Raw genomic sequence first — 22,820 nt, forward strand, 5'->3', positions numbered from 1 at the left:
ACGTACAAGTTCCAAGGCGTTCGGCAACCAAGGTACGACTGCACTGCCACTTGACTCTGAGGCTAAACTCTGCTGCTGCTGTGCAAGTTTAAGCTTGATTCTTTTGTTATCCACTTCACACATGTGAGTCGCACAGATTCGTATATTTAATTTCCCTCCCACCCTTTCAAAGTCTCCCAAGAGGACCTGCAGGTTCTGCCTGACCACTGGGACGGGTTTGCTGTGCTTTTTTAGGAGGCGTGGGAGGCATCTGGCTGCATGTTCCCCCAAAACAGGAGCCAACTGTTAACGGAGAAATGTGAGGGCTCCCTTGGACAAAAAAACGAGGACACCAGCCAGGAAGACCAGAGCAAAACAGCAGCCAGTAGGCTTGGTCTTGATGGAAGACTGTCGCGACAGGACTCCCACCTGCCACCAGGTGAAACAAGATGGAAGCCTCATACAAAAGAGAACCCAAACTTTTATTAGCTGCTAATCCCCATGTTACACCCCCCCAAACTACATCACTCATACATCACGGTTACATCATGAAAGGGGAGGTCTGGGGGCCGTAATGTGAGCATCCTGGACCCTGCCCCATGGTTCCCCTTGCCCTCCACCAAACACCCGTCAAGTGGAACAAAAGAGATCTTTACATTTCCCTGTTTCCCAGCCAAGTTCATCCCACCCTTTTGTCTCCATCTGGGTTTGTGATTTCTGGAATGGCTACCTGTCTGTCACTCAGGTATCAGGATGCCAGGGATTATCCCTCAGGCAGAGGGGCTGCTGAGTAGCTGAGCTCACAGGTCTATACAAATTTCTGAAGTTTTCCCAGTGGGCCAGTACAGAGATTTATCAGTGAATTTTTACATTTGGTATCGTGCAGCAGAGGCCCTTTGAATAGATAGCAAGAAACTGCGCTGAAGTGTTTTGCGGGGACAAATCGCAAAAGCCACAAAAGTGATTGTGCTGATTTTGGTAGTGGGCTGCACGTGCATGAGATCTGCTGGAGGGGCAACCTCCTCCCCAACCTATACATAAATTCCTGCAACACAGCCATGGCTTATTGATCACATTTCTATACCCTCCTTATCTTCTTAGGAGCTCCAGGTGGTTTTCATGATTCTCCCCATTTCATCCAACAACCATGAGAGGTAGGCTAGGCTGAGAGATGGCGACTGGCCTTAACGGCCACCCAGCGAGCTTCATGGCTGAGTGGGGATTCGAACCCAGATCTCTCCCAGGTCCTAGTCCAACACTCATGACGCCACATTGGCTCTGCATAGCGATGCTGTCAGCCACCAAATTGGATGGTTTCCAGAGAGGATCTGGTAAGTTGGTGAATGGGAGGAAAGCTATGCTCAAACAGAGTCTACAAGCTGACCTTTGGGCTACACATTCGGCAGGATACATTTTTTAAAAGCATTCATTGATTGCTTTTTATTTCTTCCGGCTCTCCTCCTGCCCCTCACTTTGCATATTATCTCTGGGAAACACAAGCTTGCTGCCATTTTGCAACCTTTTGCTTGGTCTCAAATTAATAGATCTCCTCTCAGATTCTGCTGGCAGGCTTTGCATTGCAGGGATCTGATTGGGGACTGTGAGAGCAGGAGAGCCATTGGCCTGATCCAGCCACAGGGCTCTTCGTACATTCTTAGTTCCAAACTGGGTTCTGGAGAGTTACTTTTTTCTCTGTAGCTGCAGACTCCTTGTCATGCCTCGCTCCCGGAGAAAGAGTCATCTTCAGAGGCCATCGATTTTTTTATTTTTGCAAACAAGCCTCTTACCTTTTCTCTGCGCTTTCCAGGCAAAGGTCTGGGTTTCCCACTTCCGTCTCCAAGGCTGCCTTCCCTTTTTCTTCTCTCGCTTTCCCCAAGAAAACGCTGAATCAGAACGAACGGCAGTCTCCTCAGGAACCACAAGAGCCTTCGCAGGGTCTTCCTCAAGGCATTCTCCACATGGTGACCAGTTTAGTCTTGAGGCCTCAAAAGAGCGAAAAGAGCCCTAAATCAAATGCAGGGTATTTTGGGGGGGTATTTGATAAGTGAATCCCATTTTGCGCGTATCTCTTGAGGCGACCGACAATCCCCTCATACCAACAGCCTCCCTTCATAGGAGGGGAGGGAGTCCTGCTCTCGTGCCCGGATCCTGCCTGCACCTGAGTGGCCGCAGTGAGAACTCGGTGGGTTACTGGCCAGATCCATTATGTTCTCATGGAACCTCCAGGTCTAGAGGCAGCCTATCTTGATTCCTATTGTGATAGGAATTTTGAGGTCTTAGATATAGGTTAAATGTTCATAAGTATACCAACCAAGCACATACATAGATCAGCACAGGAAGACCGACCTGAAACCATTTTTTATTCCCAAACTGACCAGATGTTTTCTCTGCAAGGTCGAAGGAAAATGGAAAAGCCTCCCCATTGTCTTTCCCTTTACAAATCCTGTCTTAAGGGTATGTCTGTGTATGAATAGGGTGTGAGCCTGTGACCTGGCTCAGGAACTAAGTAGATATCATTACAAAAGACTGGCCAGGCTACCCAGGAAATCCAATCAAGTGACCATTCAACAGGTAACCTGGCAGACAGGAGATAAACAACGCACTCAGATTTCTGCTGTAGACCGCCCTTTCTGTGATGTAGGTATGATGTATCTGGGGTGGTGGTCTTGAGCTACATCCCTTCTGTGATGTGTGTATGATGTATGGAGGGGTGGTCTTGAGCTCCAGGGCAGGGAATTAAAAATGTCTATATAAGGGCAGGCAGACTATGCTGGTCCAGGGGGCAGGTTACCGTGGGGCGAGGTCCAGGACCTGAGTCGAGGGTCGCCAGACAGTCCTCCTCGGGCAAAGCAGGGTCCGCAGCGAGGAGCCGGGCAAGGACAGGAACTTTGGGGGAACCGGACTGGGTGCTGGCCGAAAGAGTTCTACAATGACGTTGCTCCCGCCACCTGGGACCGGGCTGACTGGTCTTTATCTTCTCTGAGGCCAGGGGCGGTCCCGGTCCCCAGGAGACCCGCCTCTCCTGGCCTTAAGGCGAGCACTCCTCCTGGGAGAAACCAGTTCCCTCCGCCTCTCTGCCCTGAGCCTCTGCAGCTCAGGAGAGGCTGAAGGGTTACTGGACCCAGGGGGAGACTCACCTGTAGGCACTGAGTCGCAGTGGCGTAGCGTGGGGGGTGCAGGGGGGGCCCGGCCGCACCGGCGCAACATCTGGGGGTTAGGGTTAGGGGGTGCAAATCCACGGGTTAGGGGGCGCAAATTACTTGCCTTGCCCCAGGTGCTGACAACCCACGCTACACTACTGCTGAGTCCTCAACCACCTCTGGAGCCAGAGTGGATTCACCTGGTGCCTGCTCCTGAGGATCCGGCACAGGTGCAGGCGCTTCAGAATCAAGGCCCTGCCCCAGTTCAGCCGGCCCTGGAGGCGGGGACTCCTGTGCAGGCTGGGATTCCTCCGGTTCAGCCTCTGAATCGGATTCCCAGGCCATCACACACACCTTGGTTCAGGGTCCTCCTCCTTTCCTGCGTGTGGTGAGCGAGGACCCTGTTGCAACAGATCAATAAAGATCATGCCTACAAGCTGCTTTGCTTCTTGGTATTCTCTGCTTGGCCTCTGTTATTTTCTCCTACCAATAGGGAACCTACATAAGACTCTATATGGGCTCTTTGATACCCCATAAGAGAAAAAAAGGGCAGATTTTTGTTCACAACACTATGTTCTTAGGGGCATTTGGCCACTGTGAGGACAGGAAGCTGGTCTAGACTGGGCCCCTTTGGCCTGGTCCAGCAACAGCTGGGCTATCCTGTTCTTAGAAAAATAATCACAAGCCACTTATTTTAAAAAGCCAAGAGCCTGACGGCCGTTGCACCAGAAGAACAGCTGTATCATCTGTTTCTCCTGTGTAAGCCAAGCAAAGGCATGATGTCAGTTCCAGGGAACTGTTTAGAAATTGCTGCTTATTGCAGATCCTGAAAGTCATTCTGGCCCTCATAACATTTGCTGCCCGCGCCCAGTTCCTCTTTGACTCCTTTTCCTGCTGAGCCTAAAAAAAAGCCCCGATTCTGGATCCCGTGATTCTCCCCTCTTTTTCTGCTGATTGGGGTGAAAAGGGGGAATCGAAAGATTTGGGCTTCCTTGAGCCTGTGTCTCAGGCCAGTGCTGAACCGGAGAAGCGAAGAGGCCTGGCCAGGGTTCAGTGCGGATGCAGCCGAGGGGCAAGTCTGGGAGGAGCGAATCTCCTGCCTCGTGGAGGTCCCTGGTTCAAGCCCTGGGGTCTCCAGGCAGGGCTGGGAATGGGTCTAAAAACCCGGACAACTGCTGCCCGTCCATGTAGACAGGACTCAGCTGGGGGCACCAATTGGGCGACTGAGCGGAAGGCAACTTAACTGGGTTCCCGATGAAATCACTCAGAACCTGAGGAGTCACTTAGGATACTGCAAAGGGATTCTATAGATTCCCCCCCCCCAACGTATTTTTTATTAAAGATTTCTTGGTTTACAAAAGTTTGTGCAATGTCTCTTTTTTCAAGTTACATTTTCTGCAAATCAGTTTCATTTGTTGAGATGTTAGTGTTACCTTAGGAAGAGAAGGGGGAAAGAGGTGGAGGGGGGAATGGGGAGGGGGGTTGGAGTTGGGGGGCAATGTTTCTATTTTACTTAACATATGGGGGGGTGTCAGCACCGCTTGTGTGGGTTCTTTTTGCTATTCACTTGTGTTCCTTTGGTGGTGAGAGAGGTTGGGGTTGACCTAGGCCAGGCATAGGCAAACTCGGCCCTCCAGATGTTTTCGGACTACGGCTCCCATCATCCCTGACCCCTGGTCCTGTTAGCAAGGGGTGATGAGAGTTGAGAGCCAGTGTGGTGTAGTGGTTAAGAGCGATAGTCACGTAGTCTGGGTAACCGGGTTCGCGTCTCCGCTCCTCCACCTGCAGCTGCTGGGTGACCTTGGGCCAGTCACACTTCTCTGAAGTCTCTCAGCCTCACTCATCTCAGAGTGTTTGTTGTGGGGGAGGAAGGGAAAGGAGATTGTTAGCCGCTTTGAGACTCCTGAAGGGGAGTGAAAGGCGGGATATCAAATCCAAACTCTTCTTCTTCTTCCTAGTCCCAAAACATCTGGAGGGCCGAGTTTGCCTGTGCCTGCCCTAGGGTGTGGTTGTTTCTTTGTGGTTGGCTGTGGTGAATTTTGTTTTCATGTGTGAGTGGGGTGGGTGGGTGTTTTGGGTCAGGATAGCCATATTGATTTGTATGCCGTTGGTGGATTTTTGTCGTTTTCTTGTTGGGCTGTGGGTATGATAAAGGGGAGCCATAACGGGGTGAAGGTGTCTTCTTCCATTTGTCCCCGTTTCAGTTTCAGTTTGTTGGTTAGTTTTTCTAGTAGGGCTGTTTCCCATACTATTTGGTACCATTGGTCCAGGCTTACTCCTGACAGGTCTCTCCAGCGTGATTCTATAGATATTTGAACCAGCGCATTATAGACTTTACTCCAGGGCACCAGACTCGAGTGGAATGGACTCATCGGTTATGTCATAAACAGAAGCATAATGTTGCCTGGCACCCCAATCTCAGAGCAAAGCGAGATTTCAAGCGCTTACGCAGAGTTTGGTTTCGTTGGACTGAAGTACCACAGATATTGTGGCGTCTTCATGATAGATGATCTGTTTACACATATACAGTACAGTCATACCTTGGGTTACAGACGCTTCAAGTTGCACGGAATGGGTTACTTCCGGGGTTTGGAGCTCGCGCATGCGCAGAAACTAAATCACACTTTGCACATGCGCAGGAGCACTGAATCGCAACCCGCACGTGCGTAGATGCCGCGCTGGGGGTTGCGAACATGCCTCCCGCACGGATCGTGTTTGCAACCCAAGTGCCCACTGTATGTAACCTGCCCTTATGATGGAGGGGCTCACAGTGGAAGACCTTTCCTTAGTTCCTTCCCTTCGGAGTATCAGAATTTGCTTCAAAAAGTCAATTTGACAGCAGTAAAATCATTTTTATTTTATCATGACAAAATAATGGTACAGACAAGGTAAAATTCATTGCCTGCCCGCCCTCTCTGGGCTTGCCACCCCTTTTTATATCCCCTGTGACGGTCTATCATCTGATTTACAAGAAAACGTGATTTACGGGAAATGGGATAGAATTTAGCTTTCGTTTCTCCATATTTGGAATTCCTTGTTTCACGTATGTCCAGTCCCTCCCTCTGGGGTTACAATAACATCCATTCAACCTATTCAATCTTGCTCTTTGTCTTTTACTCGCCCAAGCCAAACATTCCTGAGATAGCCCTATTTTCACTGTAACATCTCAGCAAGGAAAAGCCTTGTTCTTCTGGCTGGTGAAAAACCTTCAGAACCTCCCCCCTTTGGGATAACATATGAGAGAGGAGAAAATGCCTTAAACAGTTTTCTTTTTTTTGGGGGGGTGTCATATAGAGAACAATATTCTAATGGCTCCTTCAACAGCATTAACCCCCCCCCCCCAAGAAGGCCTTTTTTCTCCCACCGTCCTAGTGGATCCCAAAGCTTGCACACCCAGTCCTCCTTCCTCAAGCAGAAATGGCAAGGACGTTCCTCCTGTGTGTGTGTGTGTGTCTCCTAAACCCAGAGGGAGGTCTCTGGCTCCTGTGTACATGGGGCCTGGTCACATGTCCCCAGGGTCCACTCTGGGTGTCATCCGACGGCCAAGCCTACAAGAAGGGCGTGCAGGAGGAAGCCTCTCCCCCTCCTTGGCTTGGCCAAGTTGCAGAAAAGGGAAGGAGAAGCTGGTGTCCCTGGGGCTGAGCTGTCCAGGCTCCTCACGCGTTTTCCTTGGGGCTGATCTCTCCACCGTGACACCAGCATGGATCCAGCTGTTGCCTTCCTCCTCCTCGTCTTCACCTTCCAAGCTACAAGTGAGTAAAATCCAGGTGACTCTCACTTCAACTCCCTCTCTCTCTCTCTCTCTGTGTGTGCCATAATGCAATGCCCTTGCCTCTTCTTGCACGAGCAAGCAATGTGTGTGGAGGAATAGGGCTCCCTGCTTATTCCACATTTATCCCCAGTTGCTCACAGAGATGTTAGACAATATCCAGTCTTTATTGCGGAAATTTTCCAGGTTGTTTTCAGTGAGGTTATTTGACAATGAGCTTCAGGCAGATTTGCTTACAGGGTGTTTATCCGTCTTCCCAATGGGCATTTGTTCATTCCACAACCAGGAAAAAGGCAATTTCCTTTTAAAGGTGTATTTGCTGGGTGAGGGGGAACTATGATATCCCATTTGTATCTCACCTTTTCTCCAGAGAGCTCAAGGTGTCCAAAAAACAAAAAACCCCAACCCCTTCTGACGAGCACTTAACAAAAAGGACGAAATCGTGGCTGGTTAACTGCAACCATGGAATCATGGGCGGGTCATTTTCTCAGAAGCGTTGAAAATAAATATCTGGTTATTATTATGGGGTGCTGAAGGGCGCAATGAGTTGTTGGCTTTTGGTTTTGGTTTTTAAGCACACGTTCCGTAGACCAGTGTTTCCCAACCAGTGTTCCGCGGCACACTAGTGTGCCGTGAGATGTTGCCTGGAGGGAGGCGGGCGAGGGCGTTTGCTTCCCGGAGGACTTTTGGGAAGCCGCCCCTTCCCTGGGCGACGCGCCGCCTCGCGACTCCGGAGTCAGTCCCGAGGGCTCTCGGAGGGACTCGCGAGCGACGGCGCAGCGGCTCCGGGGCGCGCTCAGCCGGGCCGCCGTGTGCCCCCGCTGCAGCTGCCCGGCGTGGAGCGCGACGCGGAGCCGGCTGGGCTTGGAGGCGCCCAGGTAGGGCCGAGCCGGGCGGGGGCGGGGAGGTCTCGGTCTGCTGCGGGCGCAGGAGGGCGAGCGGGAGAGGGGGAGCCGTCGGGTCTCCTGGAAGGAAGCGAGGCGGCGGCTGAGGGGGATGCAGCCCCGTCCCCAGCAACAGGCGCTCCTCGAAGTGAGGCCACAAGTCGGGGCTCGGACAGGGCCTGGAAGCAGCGGCTCCGGCTCTTGGGAGCGGAGAAGGGGACTTCGAAAGCGGCCTGGAGGAGAAAAGCCCCGATGCAGCGAGAGCGGGGAGCGTGCTGCCTTGTCCAGGCCTCCTCGCTTTGTGCCGTCCGCTGCCGGGAGCAGGACACGGGGGCTCCTCGTTCGCATGCTTTCCCGGGTGATCAGTGAGGGTTAGGGTTAGGGTCCCTCAGTCCCTCGCTTTGCTGCCTCCTCCCCCCCCACCCCCAAAGCTTGGTGGTTCCCCGGCAAGGGGGAGGGAAAAAATTTGAAAACTTTCACTTTCGTGCGTCCCTCCTGGCGTGACGCTGCGCGCTGACGTCACGGGGCTGTAATGGTGGTGTGCCGCGAGATTTTTTTCATCAAACAAGTGTGCCTTTGCCCAAAAAAGGTTGGGAAACACTGCCGTAGACTCATAGAACTGTAGAGATGGACAAGACCCGACCGGCCACCCAGTCCGACCCCTGCAATGCAAAAATCACAGAATCTGTGCCCAGAGGTGGAATTAGGTGGGCTTGTGAGTCCAGAAGGGGCTGGGGTCCCTTTGTCACTGCAAATCACCCTGCTATGCAAACAGCCCCAGCCCCAGAGAATTGTTGTAGCAGCAGACTAGAAAGGGGAGATTTTGGGGGCGGGAGGAGAACCAGGATTGCTGGTTCCCCAAGGTCTCATCTCTCGCCTTTGCCTGTAGCCTGATGGAAAAGCTGCAAATTGGGGTTCTGGCCTTACGACGCTCGTGCCCACTGTGTTATCATGATGATGATGATGATTTTTTATTTATACCCCGCCCATCTGGCTGGGTTTCCCCAGCCACTCTGGGTGGCTTCCAACAGAATATTAAAATACAACAGTCTATTAAACATTAAAAGCTTCCCTAAACAGGGCTGCCTTCAGATGTCTTCTAAAAGTCTGGTAGTTGTTTTTCTCTTTGACGTCTGGTGGGAGGGCATTCCACAGGGCGGGCGCCACCACCGAGAAGGCCCTCTGCCTGGTTCCCTGTAACCTCACTTCTTGCACTGAGAGAACCGCCAGAAGGCCCTCGGATCTGGACCCCAGTGTCTGGGCAGAACAATGGGGGTGGAGACGGTCCTTCAGGTCTACTGGACTGAGGCCGTTTAGGGTTTTCAAGGTCAGCACCAACACTTTGAATTGTGCTTCTGGCGGTTCCCTGGCTGCGAGAAGCCAAGTTACAGGGAACCAGGCAGAGGGCCTCCTTGATGGTGGTGCCTGTCCTGTGGAAAGCCCTAAAAATAAATTATTATTATTATTATTATTATTATTATTATTATTATTATTATTATTATTATTGGTTCTGCCTGGCATTTGGCCACTGCAAAGCAAGAAGGCTGCACTGGCTGGGACCCTTCTTAGATCCTGGTGGAACCTCCAGGTCCAGAGGCAGTCTATCAAGATTTCTAGGTCTTAAGGGCTTTTGCAAGGCCACCGCGAGAAGAGGAGGCTTGCTTTGATGGGCCCCCTTGGGCCTGATCCAGCTTCTGGGCTCTGGATTCAACCTGGATTCTGAGGAGATGTTCCTCATGGTTGTTTTTAGGAGTAAGAGGAACTGATCTGGAAAGATTTGGCAATGGGGTTTGGGTGTGTGCCTGTAAAACAAGCAAGGTCATCCCCGTTAATTGCTCAAGAAGTATTGTGTCAGCTAGTGGCATTTCGAGAGAAGCATAACTTGACCGGATGGTGGGAGACAACATCACGAAGGATCCTCTCTGGGTGTCAGACAGATGTGAACAACAGAACATCCCAGCGTCAGCGGCACCAGGACCTGCGAGTCCCACCTCTTGTCCCCACAGCGGCCAGAGGGCTCTAAGAACCTGGGACCAGTGCTTTTTCTGGGGGTACCCAGGGGTACACGTACCCCTAAACATTTTGTGAATCTTTGTGCTTTTGTCCATTTATTGTATTTATTTTTCCTGACTTGAACTTTAAAAGGGTGATTTTCTTGAATCAAAATGAGAGCACCCCTAAACATTTTTTTAGGGCGGGGGAAGCACTGCCTAAGACTCTAGAGAGACTGCTTCTGGGCCTGGGGCCAGAAGAGGTTGGCTTCTGGATCAGGCCAAAGGGGGCACATCTGGTTCTCACAGTGTCCAGCCAGAAGCCCCAAACGGGGAAGCCCAGAAGCGTAACTGCAGCAACCCCTTGCAATTCCCAGCAGATGATATTCCCAGGTATACTGCCTCCAACATGGGGAGGAGGAGACTAGGAGCCATTGATGCTCTCTGTTGAAAGGGGGGCAATTGACAGGCCCCAGCTGGCTCCAGACGATCTCCAGTCCTTGGTGCAGCATCAGCGACCTGAGCTTCAGAAGCTGGGGCAGGCTACTCAGCAGAGTAAACATTACACAACAGAAGTGGCAGAAGTTGTGTGAGCATATTTGCAAACAGTTTATTCAGCATGCAGCAGGACAAAAGGAAAACATGTCCAATCTCCTTGGTGTACAAGCAAGACAGCAAAAGCAAAAGCTATACACATACAGAAGTTCCCAGCAAGCTGTGCTGGAGTGGAAACAGACATGTGACATGCAACAATTCCACACGTCTGTTCTGAAGGTGGAACGGAATATCCTTACACTATTCTCCATTTATGAGAGCCCTGCCTGTGTGCAGGATTGCAGGATTGCAGGTTAAAGGTATAGGGAACCCCTGACCATTAGGTCCAGTTGTGGCCGACTCTGGGGTTGCGGCACTCATCTCGCTTTATTGGCCGAGGGAGCCGGCATACAGCTTCCGGGTCATGTGGCCAGCAGGACTAAGCTGCTTCTGGCGAACCAGAGCAGCGCACGGAAACGCCGTTTACCTTCCCGCCGGAGCACTACCTATTTATCTACTTGCACTTTGACGTGCTTTCGAACTGCTAGGTGGGCAGGAGCAGGGACCGAGCAACGGGAGCTCACCCCGTCATGGGGATTCGAATCACTGACCTTCTGATCGGCAAGTCCTAGGCTCTGTGGTTTAACCCACAGCGCCACCTGCGTCCCATGTTCCCCGGACTCTCGCCTGGCGCCCTCCAGAACTTCGCGTCCTGGTGTCCCGCGCCACTAGCCTCAATGGGTAAGATGGGCCCGTCTTCAAATATCTCAAGGGCTGCCCCACGAAAATCAGAGCGGGCTTGTTCTCTCAGAAGGCAGGACCCAAACCAAGACATTCAAATAGCAAGGCAGGAGACTCCAATTAAGCACTAGGAAGAATGAGGGCAGGAGCTGTCCAACAGTGGAACAAATTCCCTCATTGAGCTCTCCTTCCTTGGAGGTTTCTAAGCAGAGGATGGACAGCCGTCTGTCATCACCTGGATGCTTTAGATGTGATTCCTGCATTGCTGGGATTTGGACCAGAAGACCCTCATAGCCCCTATGATTCAACCATTCTATGAAAGGGGTGTGAGGAGATGGGGGACTTGGCTGTGCCCCCTAGGTTTCCCCCCCAACCCCTCCCCATTTTGAAACGGCTTATCAGCTCACGTGCCTCCTCCCTCAGTTGCTTTGCAAGCCTATCTAACGTCCGACCCCCACTGCCCCCCCAAAACCCAGGTTGCTGAAACACTCTGGTCAATGTCTCAACCTGGTTCCTGTTGATGGCGCGTGAATCTCATCCTCTCCAAATTCACTTTCTTCCCTGTTCTCTCTCTCCTCTCCAAGGCGCAGACAGTCCTGCAGCGACCCACGCTGAATTAGGCCCCAAAGCTGTGGGGGACTTGGTCAGTCTTCCTGTTGTGATTCCAAAAGGGACCATTTTCTCGGGTCTCATATTGAGGTCTGTCGGCCCACCCAGCAAGGCCGTCGCTATGTGGGAGCAAGGGAAGCCCATCACGGTCCTAGACCCGAGGTATTCCGAAAGGGTGTCTTTCCTGGAGGAGGAACCTGCCTTCCAAATCCATAACCTCACCTTGGAAGACGGAGGAGGCTATGACATTTCGATGTTCACCCAGGAAGGCTCCAAGACACTGAACCGCTACACGCTCTTCGTCTTCCGTAAGTAACTTCTAAGAACTGCAAATTCAAGTGCCTCCCATGCGCATTTGAAGCACCCGCCCCCAAGAATCCTGGGAACCACAGTTCCCCACCCAGAGAACTACATTGAATAAACTACGGTTCCCAGGATTCTTGGAGCGGGAAGTTGTGCACTTTGTACGAGTTATAGATGTATTTATTTATTTCGTTATTTCATATGTACACCACTTGATTATTTTTTAAAAATGACAAGGAAATCAAGGAAAAATCACAGCAATACTTTAAAACATACAAAAGTTAAAATACTAAAGCAGATAGGTTCATAAGTGTATGGTAGGGCTGTGGCCTTAGCTCAAGGCAGAGAATTTGAACTTAATAGTAAAAGGGCACAGGCTGCTATCAGCTCAAAGAAGAATGCCCGACTGGCATGTTCTCTCCCTCCTGCTTGATCGTTCGGGAGCTTCAAAAGTTTTCTTCAGCCTGAACATCACAGCGACCGATGCCAATCGACACCGGCACACTTAGGGATCCGCAGAGTTTGTGCATTTCGCATAACAGACCTCAGCAACTCAGCATTTTGGCTAATCTACTTTATTTGCATATAAACACACACGGAGCACTGCAAGATGGCTCCCACTCTCTCTAGCATCAGACAGCAAAGAGAAAAAGAACACAGGACAATAGTCCCACTTCACGGAACACAGTCACACAAACATCCTGTCTCCGTCACTTCCCACTCTGTGGAGTCAAAACATACACCGTCATGTGAAAGACAACAATCCCATGACTACAATCATGGAGCAGGGATCCTAACAGGCTCTCCAACGGGGGGGGGGGGGCGTCTGGCAAGGATGCTTTAGCAGCGATCGCTGCACTGCAGGAAGTTAGACTACGTGACCCTTGGTAACTCTACGATTCTGTGACTAATCAAAGCCGTGTCTGGCAGCTACTAAGTTCAGGAGTTTTCCAAGAAATTGTCAGTTCCTCAACCGAGAAGTTACACCAAACTCGAGAAGGGAAGAAAGTTGGGCTGCTGCTTTTAGTTTTAAATGTTGCAACAGCAGCTAAAATTATCCTTCTTCAGCAGATCTTATTTGCTAGATGCAACCGTCAAACTTTGAAGCAAAGTGAGGGCAGGGACCTGACTGCTTGCTTGGCAAGAACGTACGTAACCCTGGCAAAGGAAAAGGGTGCAAAATATCCTGGTTGTCAGGCTGCAGTTCAGTGGTAGAGCAGGCACTTCACGTCCAGACGGCCCCAGGTTCCCTCCTCCATGGCATCTTGGGGGAAAGGACTCCTGCCTGAAATGTTGAAAAGTGTTGAGTGACCACTCTCAGTGAGGTGTCGTCACCCTTTCCAGACCCAGGACTTGTGAGAATGCTGTGGATAGCAGGAGAGGATATATTGGTTCTATATTATCCTTCCTCACTCACGCTAGTGAGTCAATAGCACAGTACATTCCCCACTATATAGGAGGAAGCCAGCTGGTAGATTCATTTGAATCTCTGTTGTTCCTGGTAAATTCCTGGTGTTTTGTTTTTCCTGGTAAATTCCCCTTTTAAAGGGACCCCTGACCATGAGGTCCAGTCGTGGCCGACTCTGGGGTTGTGACTCTCATCTCGCTTTATTGGCCGAGGGAGCCGGCATACAGCTTCCGAGTCATGTGGCCAGCAGGACTAAGCCAAACCAGAGCAGCGCACGGAAACGCCGTTTACCTTCCTGCCAGAGCGGTACCTAAGATGAACTTATAATGTCTGATTTCAATAGATTTTTCAAGTGCTTAGCTCAGTCTTTTGTTAAGTTCATGAAGATACCAACAAAAGGTAAGTTCGGTGTTGTTCACAATACTGAGAGATGCTAGTGATGTTGTAGATAGATGTTAATGTCTGCAACTTCGTTAACATCTATCTACAACTTCACTGGCATCTCTCAGTATTGTGAAGATAAAGAAAACAAAAGACTGAGCTAAGCACTTGAAAAATCTATTGAAATCAGACATTATAGGTTCATCTTAGGTTGGGTAGTTCGCAAGTCTCTGTGGCTTTGCAGAAGGTCTTGTATTTTTTCCAGAGGATTGATAAAGAATGCATAATCTTTTTGGTAATTATTGTGTGTAAATTAGCCGCCAACGTATTGCACAAGTCATACTACTTCTATCAGCAGCACAGGTGGCATTTTTCTAGCGTTATTGTTTTTGCCAAACCTTGGCAGAGCCCACGCTGGCTCCGGCCACGACCTGTCTCAGAGTCCGCCACCTTCCCGGGGAGTCTGTTCCACAGTCAAGCTGCTCTTCGCACCAGGAACTTCCTAATGTTTAGTCTGGATCTCCTTTCTTGAGATTTGAATCCGTTGGTTCGGGCCCTGCCCTCTGGGACGGCAGGTTGCAAGCTGGCTCCACCTTCCAAGAGTGGAAGATGGCTGTGATTTCTTGACCCTGTCCCCCCTCTTGCTCACCCCTTCCCTCCCTCCCGTTTCAGACATCAACATCACTGGACAAAGGGTCGCCAACAGCTCCTGCAACCTCAATTTGCTGTGTGAGGCTGGAGCTGGAGCCAAAGTTCGGGTGACTTACTCCTGGAAGAATACAAAAACAGGGGACACGGCTTCTGGCAACGCCAGGCTGCACCTCACCTTGAACGCCAAGAACAAAGAGGATTCTTACACCTGCTCCGCGCAGGCCTTGGGGACCCAGAAAGCTTGGGAGGTCATGCCCTATGCTTCGTGCCCTAAATCTGCAGCTGCAGGTGAGTAATATTTTGATTTATTTCCCGTCCGTTGCCATCACGTCCTGCAGTGGTTCAGAAGACCAAAGACGGGCACCGTAGCCTGTGATCGGTCAGTCCGTTTTATTGTTGTTTAGTCATTTAGTCGTGTCCGCCTCTTTGTGACCCCCTGGACCAGGGCATGCCAGGCCCTCCTGTCTTCCACTGCCTCCCGCAGTTTGGTCAGACTCACGTTTGTAGCTTCGAGAACACTGTCCCACCATCTCGTCCTCTGCCGTCCCCTTCTCCTTGCGCCCTCCATCTTTCCCAACATCAGGGTCTTTTCCAGGGAGTCTTCTCTTCTCATGAGGTGGCCAAAGTATTGGAGTCTCAGCTTCAGGATCTGTCCTTCCAGTGAGCACTCAGGGCTGATTTCCTTCAGAATGAAGAGGTTTGATCTTCTTGCAGTCCATGGGACTCAAGAGTCTCCTCCAGCACCATAATTCAAAAGCATCCATTCTTCAGTGATCAGCCTTCTTGATGGTCCAGCTCTCACTTCCATACATCAATCAGTTTTATTGCACATAGCCAAAGGTTGCCGCAATGTACACAGGATCATTCAACAATTAAAAGCAAATATGCTGGATTAATACAAAAACTTAAAACATTTATATTATCAAGACATTACCTACTCTAAACAGAGCTATAAAGGTACCCCTGCCCGTACGGGCCAGTCTTGACAGACTCTAGGGTTGCACGCCCATCTCGCTTAAGAGGCCGGGGGCCAGCGCTGTCCGGAGACACTTCTGGGTCACGTGGCCAGCGTGACGAAACTGCTCTGGCGAACCGGCACCAGAGCAGCACACGGAAACGCCGTTTTCCTTCCCGCTATAAAGTGGTACCTATTTATCTACTTGCACTTAAGGGTGCTTTCGAACTGCTAGGTTGGCAGGAGCAGGGACCAAGCAACGGGAGCTCACCCCGCCGCGGGGATTCGAACCGCCAACCATGCGATCAGCAAGTCCTAGTGCTGAGGTTTTACCCACAGCGCCACCCGCTATAAAAGTACCTTAATATACAGGTTAAGACATTAAACAATAAAAATTTATAGACTAAAATCACCACATGGCCACTAATATTTTAAAAAAATAATGTTAATTAATACAATGTGCAATCATATTCGGAGTTTGGTGATAAAGATAGAATACAGCTTGATGTAGATAGGGTCAAATATATTCATCTCCTTTACAGTTGGTGGCTACCTTGGCTATATAATTTGCTCTAATTTTCCTTGCGGCAGTTGCAAAGAGTGCTACAGGCCAGGTCACATCTGTGTCTGCGAGGAGCTATAAAATCATGTCAGAGGGGTTCTGGCCAGGGGACCTTGTCATTATAGGTGCTAAAAATCGTTCTCTTGCTTCATTATATAATAGGCAGCAAAAGATAGAATGCATAAGGTCCTCAGGACATCCCCTAATGCAAACACGTTCGTTTGTTGGTCTGCCTCTGTGTCTCCCATCTCTATAAGCAGAGTTTATTGTATTTAATCGTAACTCTGTAAAAGCTTTCCGAAGTTGCACAAAAGTCAGTTCATTGAAATAAGATGTATGTTCATAGGCCTCTCTAAGTTTAAAATATAATGGGGTGTGTTATGTACTGAGTTAAATAGGATCCAAAATGCAGCAGTCTGATTGGTCCTAGAACAATAGAATCCAGAATGCAGCAGTCTGACTGGTCCACAGGAGCCACCCAATCCAGTTCCAGGTGGAAATGAATCCGCAACCTGATTGGCCTATAGGAGAATCCCGGAAGTAGCCAATCACATGGGGCCCATTGTGTAAATAATGTATTTAAAGTAGATATTCTGGGGGAAATTCCATTCCTCCTCACCACTATGAGCCGAATAAAGAGCGTGAAATCCACTCTGGACTCTGAGTATATTTCAGGGTGCATGTGGATGTGTGCATAGAGTTTAGGTTGTTTTTAGTTGCCACTGCCCTTATGGTTCGTTTGAAAATATTTTTCTGGGAATATAAGGGAGGTTCTTTGATCTCGGTCACTGAGAGGTCCTATTTGCCCATAAGTTGGGCAGCGTGATGTACCCAGTTTTTAAGGGGTAATCCATTTGAGACCATAGCTTGTGATAGAAAGGACAGAAGGTCACCTCTGAAAGGATGTTGCAGAATTGGAGAAGGTTCAGATAGGGACAAGTGGAAGCGTCACCGGGATGGAGCATCTCCCCTGTGAGCAATGGTCGCAGCGTTTGGGGCTTTTTAGATTAGAGGAAAGAGGAGGTGAATAAAACGAGGCACAGCCTTGAGAAAGTGGTAGAGAAAAGCTTTTATCCCTCTCTCATAGCTGATGGGCGTCTGATGAGGCTGGATGTTGGAAGATTTAGGACAGATAAAAGGAAGAACTTCTTCAAGCAGCGCACTGTTAATCTCAGTTTGCATTTCTTAGTGCAAAAAGTATTGATCTGATGCACTGATCTTTCCTATTCTATTCTAATTCATTCAAGAGGGTTCTGGAAGCTTCTCTGTGTGAAAGAAGCAAGCAGAAGGTTCATGAGGTTTGGGTTATTCCTTCAGAGAAGCTGAGCACAGCTGACTTAGACTGGTTCTATTATCGCTTTCTGTCAAGGTCATGCTGATTATAATAATAAGGCCAGAAGGAGCCAGGGCTTCACTTTCTGTCTCTCTTTCCTTCTGGTGTTCTGAACAAAGCGTTAAGGTTTAGTCTTATTATAAGTTACTGTAAGCTTAAGTTAAACCTGCTGCAACTGGATTTCTTATGGGCAGTGCCAGTGCTGAATGTACAGTGGACACGCGGGTTGCAAACGTGATCCGTGCGGGATGCATGTTCGCAACCCACAGCATCCGCAACCCGCCGCACCGCATCTGCACACGTGCGGGTCACAATTCAGCGCATGCGCAAGCGCCGAAACCCATACAAAAGAAGACCCAAACTTTTATTGGCTGCTCATCCCCATGTTACACCCCCCCAAATACATCACTCATACATCATGGTTACATCATGAAAGGGGAGGTCTGGTGGCCGTAATCTGAGCATCCTGGACCCTGCCCCATGGTTCCCCTTGCCCTCCTTTCCCTCCACCAAACACCCATCAAGTGGAACAAAAGAGATCTTTACATTTCCCTGTTTCCCAGCCCAGTTCATCCCACCCTTTTGTCTCCATCTGGGTTTGTTCTTTCTGGAATGGCTACCTGTCTGGCCCTCAGGTATCAGGATGCCAGGGATTATCCCTCAGGCAGAGGGGCTGCTGAGGAGCTGAGCTCACAGGTCTATAGGAATTTCTGACGTTTTCCCAGTGAGCCAGTACAGAGATACATTGATCAGTGAATTCTTACATTTGGTATTGTGCAGCAGAGGCCCTTTGAATAGATAGGAAGAAACTGTGAAGAAGTGTTTTGTGGGGACAAGTCACAAAAGTCATAAAAGCGATTGTGCTGGTTTTGTTAGTGGGCTGCGTGTGCAGGGTATCTGCTGGAGGGGCAAACACCCCCCCCCAACCTATACATAAATTCCTGCAACATCCCTAAGAGGTGAGGGTGGAGAAATTGGGGTCGCTTGCGTTATAACTTGAAGCTGTTTAGCCCAGGAGCGGAGGTCTGGTGCAATTCAAGTTACAAATCACAGCCTGGACTGCACTTCCAGATGAGCTGATATGCAGACAAGCTACAGAGAGACTATCAATGGCCAGAAATATTTTTGAGATTTCCACATCTCATCAAAATAATAAGAACAACAATCCTATACTGTTGGAGCATCTGGAATCCAAACTACGCAGCAAATATTTGAAATAATCAAGCTTGCCAAATTTACATTATTATTTCCCCTTTTTGGAGAATAGCGCATTTGTCAGCTGGGCTGAGACGATGGCGTCATTTCTGAAGTGCGTCGGAGCAAATGTTCCCTCTCCAGAACCCTTTTAGCCGTTCCCCTGCATTATGCATTGCAATTCATTATTTGGTATTCATCCATTCTTTTTGAAGTCATTTAAGTCATTATTTGCCTAACCCCTTGAACACGGGGAGGCTGTTGGAGAGAGAAAGCAAAAAGGTAATTATATCTGCCATGCCAAGCAAGCATGTATGTGGCGTCTGGGGGCTTCTGCGAGCTTTATTTTAATTTATTCATTTCATTTAGAACCAGCTCATTCTGAAAGCCATAGGTGGCCCCATCTCCCTGGGAAGGTATTTACGGGTTGGGATGTGGGTACCTGGATGAAGAGCCTTTTCGCACACGTCCTCTGAGCTGAATTCTCCTGGGGGGGGGGTGCTTTTCCTGACTGCCATCCCTCTGCCCTCTGAAGTTCAATGGGTGGGGAAATAATACTGAGATGGTCCTTTTGGGGGTGTTGTGCTCCCCCATCCCACCCCCAAATAATATATAATAATAATAGATTACTTATACCCTGCCCACTCTGTAGGGCTTCCAACAAGAGATTAAAAATACATTAAAACCTCCGTCATTAAAAACTTCCCTAAACAGGGCTGCCTTCAGCCCTATCTGCCTTCTAAACGTCAGATAGTTGCTTATTTCCTTGACATCTGATGGGAAGGCATTCCACAGGGCGGGAGCCACCACCGAGAAGGCCCTCTGCCTGGTTCCCTGTAACTTGACTTCTCGCAGGGAGGGAACTGCCAGAAGGCCCTCGGAGCTGGACCTCAGTGTCCGGGCTGAACGATGGAGGTGGAGACGCTCCTTCAGGTATACTTGGCCTTTGAGGCCGTTTAGGGCTTTCAAGGTCAGCACCAACACTTTGAATTGTGCTCAGAAACGTACTGGGAGCCAATGTCGGTCTTTCCAGACCAGTATTATGTGGTCTCGGTGGCCACTCCCAGTCCCCAGTCTAGCTGCTGCATTCTGGATTAATTGTTGTTTCCGGGTCACCTTGAAAGGTGCCCAACCCACTAAGGAGGATAATAACGCAATACAGTGATACCTCGGGTTACAGACGCTTCAGGTTACAGACTCCGCTAACCCAGAAATATTACCTGAGGTTAAGAACTTTGCTTCAGGATGAGAACAGAAATCGTGCGGCGGCAGCGGGAGGCCCCATTAGCTAAAGTGGTACCTCAGGTTAAGATCAGTTTCAGGTTAAGAACGGACCTCCAGAACGAATTAAGCACTTAACCTGAACGAATTAAGCACTTTCCCCCCAAAGCCAATTAATTCAGCAAAATGGATGAATCTGATCCAGTGAGACAGGTGTTTCCAAGTCTGATATTCCTTTGCGCCTCCACCTGCTCCTTCTGTTGTGGCTTCTCCATCTAGTCCGGCCTCCTCTTCTCACAGTGGTCAGCCAGATGCCTGTGCGAAACCCACAGGCAGAGTGCGAGAGCAACTCTCTCCCCTCCTGTGGTTCCCAGCCACTGCCACTCGAAGCACACAGAAGTGGCTGGGAGCCCTCGAGAGCCCTCTCCTCCTCCCTGAATTCGTCCCATCCTCTTTGAAATATACTCAGAATCGAGAGTGGATTTCATGCTCTTTATTCAGCTCATAGTGGTGAGGAGGAATGGAAGTTCCCCCAGAATGTCTGCTTTATATACATTATTTACACAATGGGCCCCACGTGATTGGCTAATTCTGGGATTCTCCTGTAGGCCAATCAGGTTCCAGATTCACTTCCACCTGGAGCTGGATTAGGTGGCTCCTGTGGACCAATCAGACTGCTGCATTCTGGATCCTATTGTTCTAGGACCAATCAGACTGCTGCCTTTTGGATCCTGTTCAACTCAGTACATAACACTCTTTTAAAGCCACCCAGGTCAGTGGCCATCGCTGCCTCCATTTAATTGGGAACATCTCCCCCTTTTTGTCTTTGCAGGACTTTTCGCGGCCGGCCTGTTCTTCTTCCACATTGCCAGAGCTGTTTGGGCACCTGCCCTCATCACCGTCTTCATGCTCCTGTGAATAGCCAGTGGCTCTGCAGCTGCTTCCTGAGCAAAGTGTGGAAATCCAGCCGCCTCCTCTCGTTTTCCAGTGCTCCCACTTCTCGTCCGCCCCTTGCTCTGGTTCCCCTTTGCAGTCAAACCTCGGTTGTCAAACGTAATCCACTCCAGAAGGCCGTACGACTTCTGGTTGGGCGCAGGAGCTTCTTGCACTCAAGCGGAAGCTGCGTCGGACGTTCGGGTTCCGAAAAACGTTCGTAAACCAGAGCATTTACTTCCCGGTTTTTGGCGTTCGGGAGCCGGAGCATCCAAAAACGGAGCCGTTTGAGAACCGAGGTTTGACTGTATTAGGAAATGAGAGAGAAAAGAAGAAGTCTGAATTAATATTTGCTAATTATGCCCCGTGATCCCGCTGGTTCCTCCCACCATTCCTCTGCGCCCAACCAGTCCCTGGCAGGGAGACACACCTCAGGATCTGCTGAGATTCCTGCACTGAAGGGGGTCGGTCTAGATGAGTTCCCTCTCTGGGTTCCCTTCCAGCTCTGCAATTCTGTGATTCACGCATGCTTCGGTCTTCCCAGGCATCACCTTCCTATTTCCCAGTGCTGATCCTCTGAAACCACTGCCTCAATTTTGTCCCTAACCAAAGACCTCAGTATAAGGATGCTTCCTATGTTCCTGTTTAAATCATCCCTTTGTGGAGAACCATGAGGACTAGCGTCTTATTTTTAGAACAAAGCTCAGCGGTACAACAAGCTGAAGGCTCCATGTTTGACCCCCAACAGCATCTCCAGCTAGGGCTGGCCTGGAACCCCAGAGAGCCATTGCTGGTCAGGGTGGACCAACCTTCCCCAACCTGGTGCCCTCAAACTGGTGCTAAACTGCAGGCTGCTGGGATCCTTCCTCAGGGTTCAATCCCACGGCGGGCAGGGGGGCAAGGGTTGGCAGGCCTGGGCATCCTACGAGGACCCACATTCCCGCAGTTGGCATGGGTGGAAACGATCAGTCCATTCCACTCTTCTCAGTGTCTTCAGTCTTAAATTCAGTTCTCTGCTTTCCTTGCAGCAATTTGCCATTTTATTTCTTGGAAATCCTTATGGAAATTGGCCTGCCTTTCAATGTGAATTCCTCCTAACGGAGGCTGTATTAAACTAAAATACCTGGGTTTGTGGGGGGGGGTGTCCCCAACCCCCCCAGGCATTCTTGCATGTTATTTCCCTGCTACAATATGTTAACATGAAAGAACCCTTTCCCTTAATAGATGCTTCTTCTGTGGGTGTTTTTTTTTTGGGGGGGGGGGGTGTAAAATATTCTTCGGTTGGAGAACTTCGTTGCAATATTCAGATCAGTTTGGGTTTCGAAAGATGGGTGTGTTTTGGTTCTTGTACAATTTCAGAGTGTGCTAATTTCACCAATTTGACTTTTCCTTGCTGCTTCTCTGTGCAGCAAGCACGCAGGAGCAGCAGGAATAAGGAAAACAAGGAGGGGGCAAAAATAACATCGGGGGGTAGGTAGGATCACCAAACGCCCTGCAAAACCCTGGCACTGGCCCTGTTCAGCCCATTTGGTAGTTTCCTGGCAGGTCGCCCTCTTTGCATGCAGAAGGTTGCAGGTTCGATCCCCGGCGACATCTCAAACCTCAGAGAGCTGCCGCTGGCCAGTGCACTCCAGACTTCCCCAACGTGGTGCCCCCAGGATGCTCCTTGACTCCGCAGATCCCGTCGGCCGCAGCCAGCACAGCCGACAGCAGAGGGCGATGGAGATGGTCGCCAGAAACATCTGGATGGAACAAGAATCTGGAATCCTTTCATTGCGACTCCTGCGTCACGGGGGTTGGGCTAGATGACCTTTGGGGGTCCCTTCCAGCTCTACGATTCTGAGATGTGGCGAGGGAACTCCAGGGGAACCTCTTCTTAGGTTTCCCTAAGGGGTTTCATCCACAACCCTGGCAGTATTGTGAGCTAGGTCAGTCCTCCTGGGCTGTTTGTGGATGTGGGGGTGTTGCAGGAATTTATGTATAGGTTGTGGGGGGGTTGCCCCTCCAGCAGATCTCATGCACGTGCAGCCCACTACCAAAACCAGCTCCATTACTTTTGTGATTTGTACCCACAAAACGCTTCATCACAGTTTCTTCAAAGGGCCTCTGCTGCACAATACCAAATGTAAGAATTCACTGATAAATGTATCTCTGTACTGGCTCACAGGGAAAACTTCAGAAATTCCTATAGACCTGTGAGCTCAGCTCCTCAGCAGCCCCTCTGCCTGAGTG

The 22,820-nt window shown here is 50.0% G+C and overlaps 2 protein-coding genes and 1 long non-coding RNA gene across 6 annotated transcripts in view; 1 reads left to right on the top strand and 2 right to left on the bottom strand.

Annotated features, from left to right (window-relative positions):
• Positions 1-22,820, bottom strand: part of LOC308575124 (uncharacterized protein) — a 467,635-nt gene that overhangs the window by 295,734 nt on the left and 149,081 nt on the right. Inside the window, exon 1 of one of the 4 annotated variants that reach the window (XM_081173648.1) lies at positions 1,767-1,928. The exons of the other annotated variants lie outside the window; for them this stretch is intronic. The gene's annotated coding sequence lies outside the window, so the exon portion shown is untranslated. Of the gene's footprint in view, positions 1-1,766; positions 1,929-22,820 lie in introns of those variants that run through there. 4 annotated transcript variants of the gene reach the window in all.
• Positions 1-22,820, bottom strand: part of LOC308575331 — a 246,966-nt gene that overhangs the window by 15,814 nt on the left and 208,332 nt on the right. The gene's annotated exons all lie outside the window — the stretch shown is intronic.
• On the top strand, positions 6,685-21,809 carry LOC308575225 (T-lymphocyte surface antigen Ly-9-like). Its single transcript, XM_081173862.1, has 4 exons — positions 6,685-6,871; positions 11,623-11,955; positions 14,412-14,678; positions 20,488-21,809. Exons 1-4 carry the CDS (start codon positions 6,820-6,822, stop codon positions 20,571-20,573), a joined length of 738 nt encoding a protein of 245 aa, XP_081029988.1. The 5' UTR covers positions 6,685-6,819; the 3' UTR covers positions 20,574-21,809.

The sequence above is a fragment of the Podarcis bocagei genome, assembly GCF_964188305.1.
Source record: "Podarcis bocagei genome assembly, chromosome: 16".
NCBI classification, from domain to species: Eukaryota; Metazoa; Chordata; class Lepidosauria; order Squamata; family Lacertidae; genus Podarcis; species Podarcis bocagei.

Bases quoted from the DNA above. Each gene is read 5' to 3' on its own strand.
- LOC308575225 (XM_081173862.1), top strand. From the start codon at position 6,820: ATGGATCCAGCTGTTGCCTTCCTCCTCCTCGTCTTCACCTTCCAAGCT. The intron at 6,872-11,622 runs GTGAGTAAAATC...CTCCTCTCCAAG, and splicing joins CTTCACCTTCCAAGCTACAA to GCGCAGACAGTCCTGCAGCG. The intron at 11,956-14,411 runs GTAAGTAACTTC...CTCCCGTTTCAG, and splicing joins CTACACGCTCTTCGTCTTCC to ACATCAACATCACTGGACAA.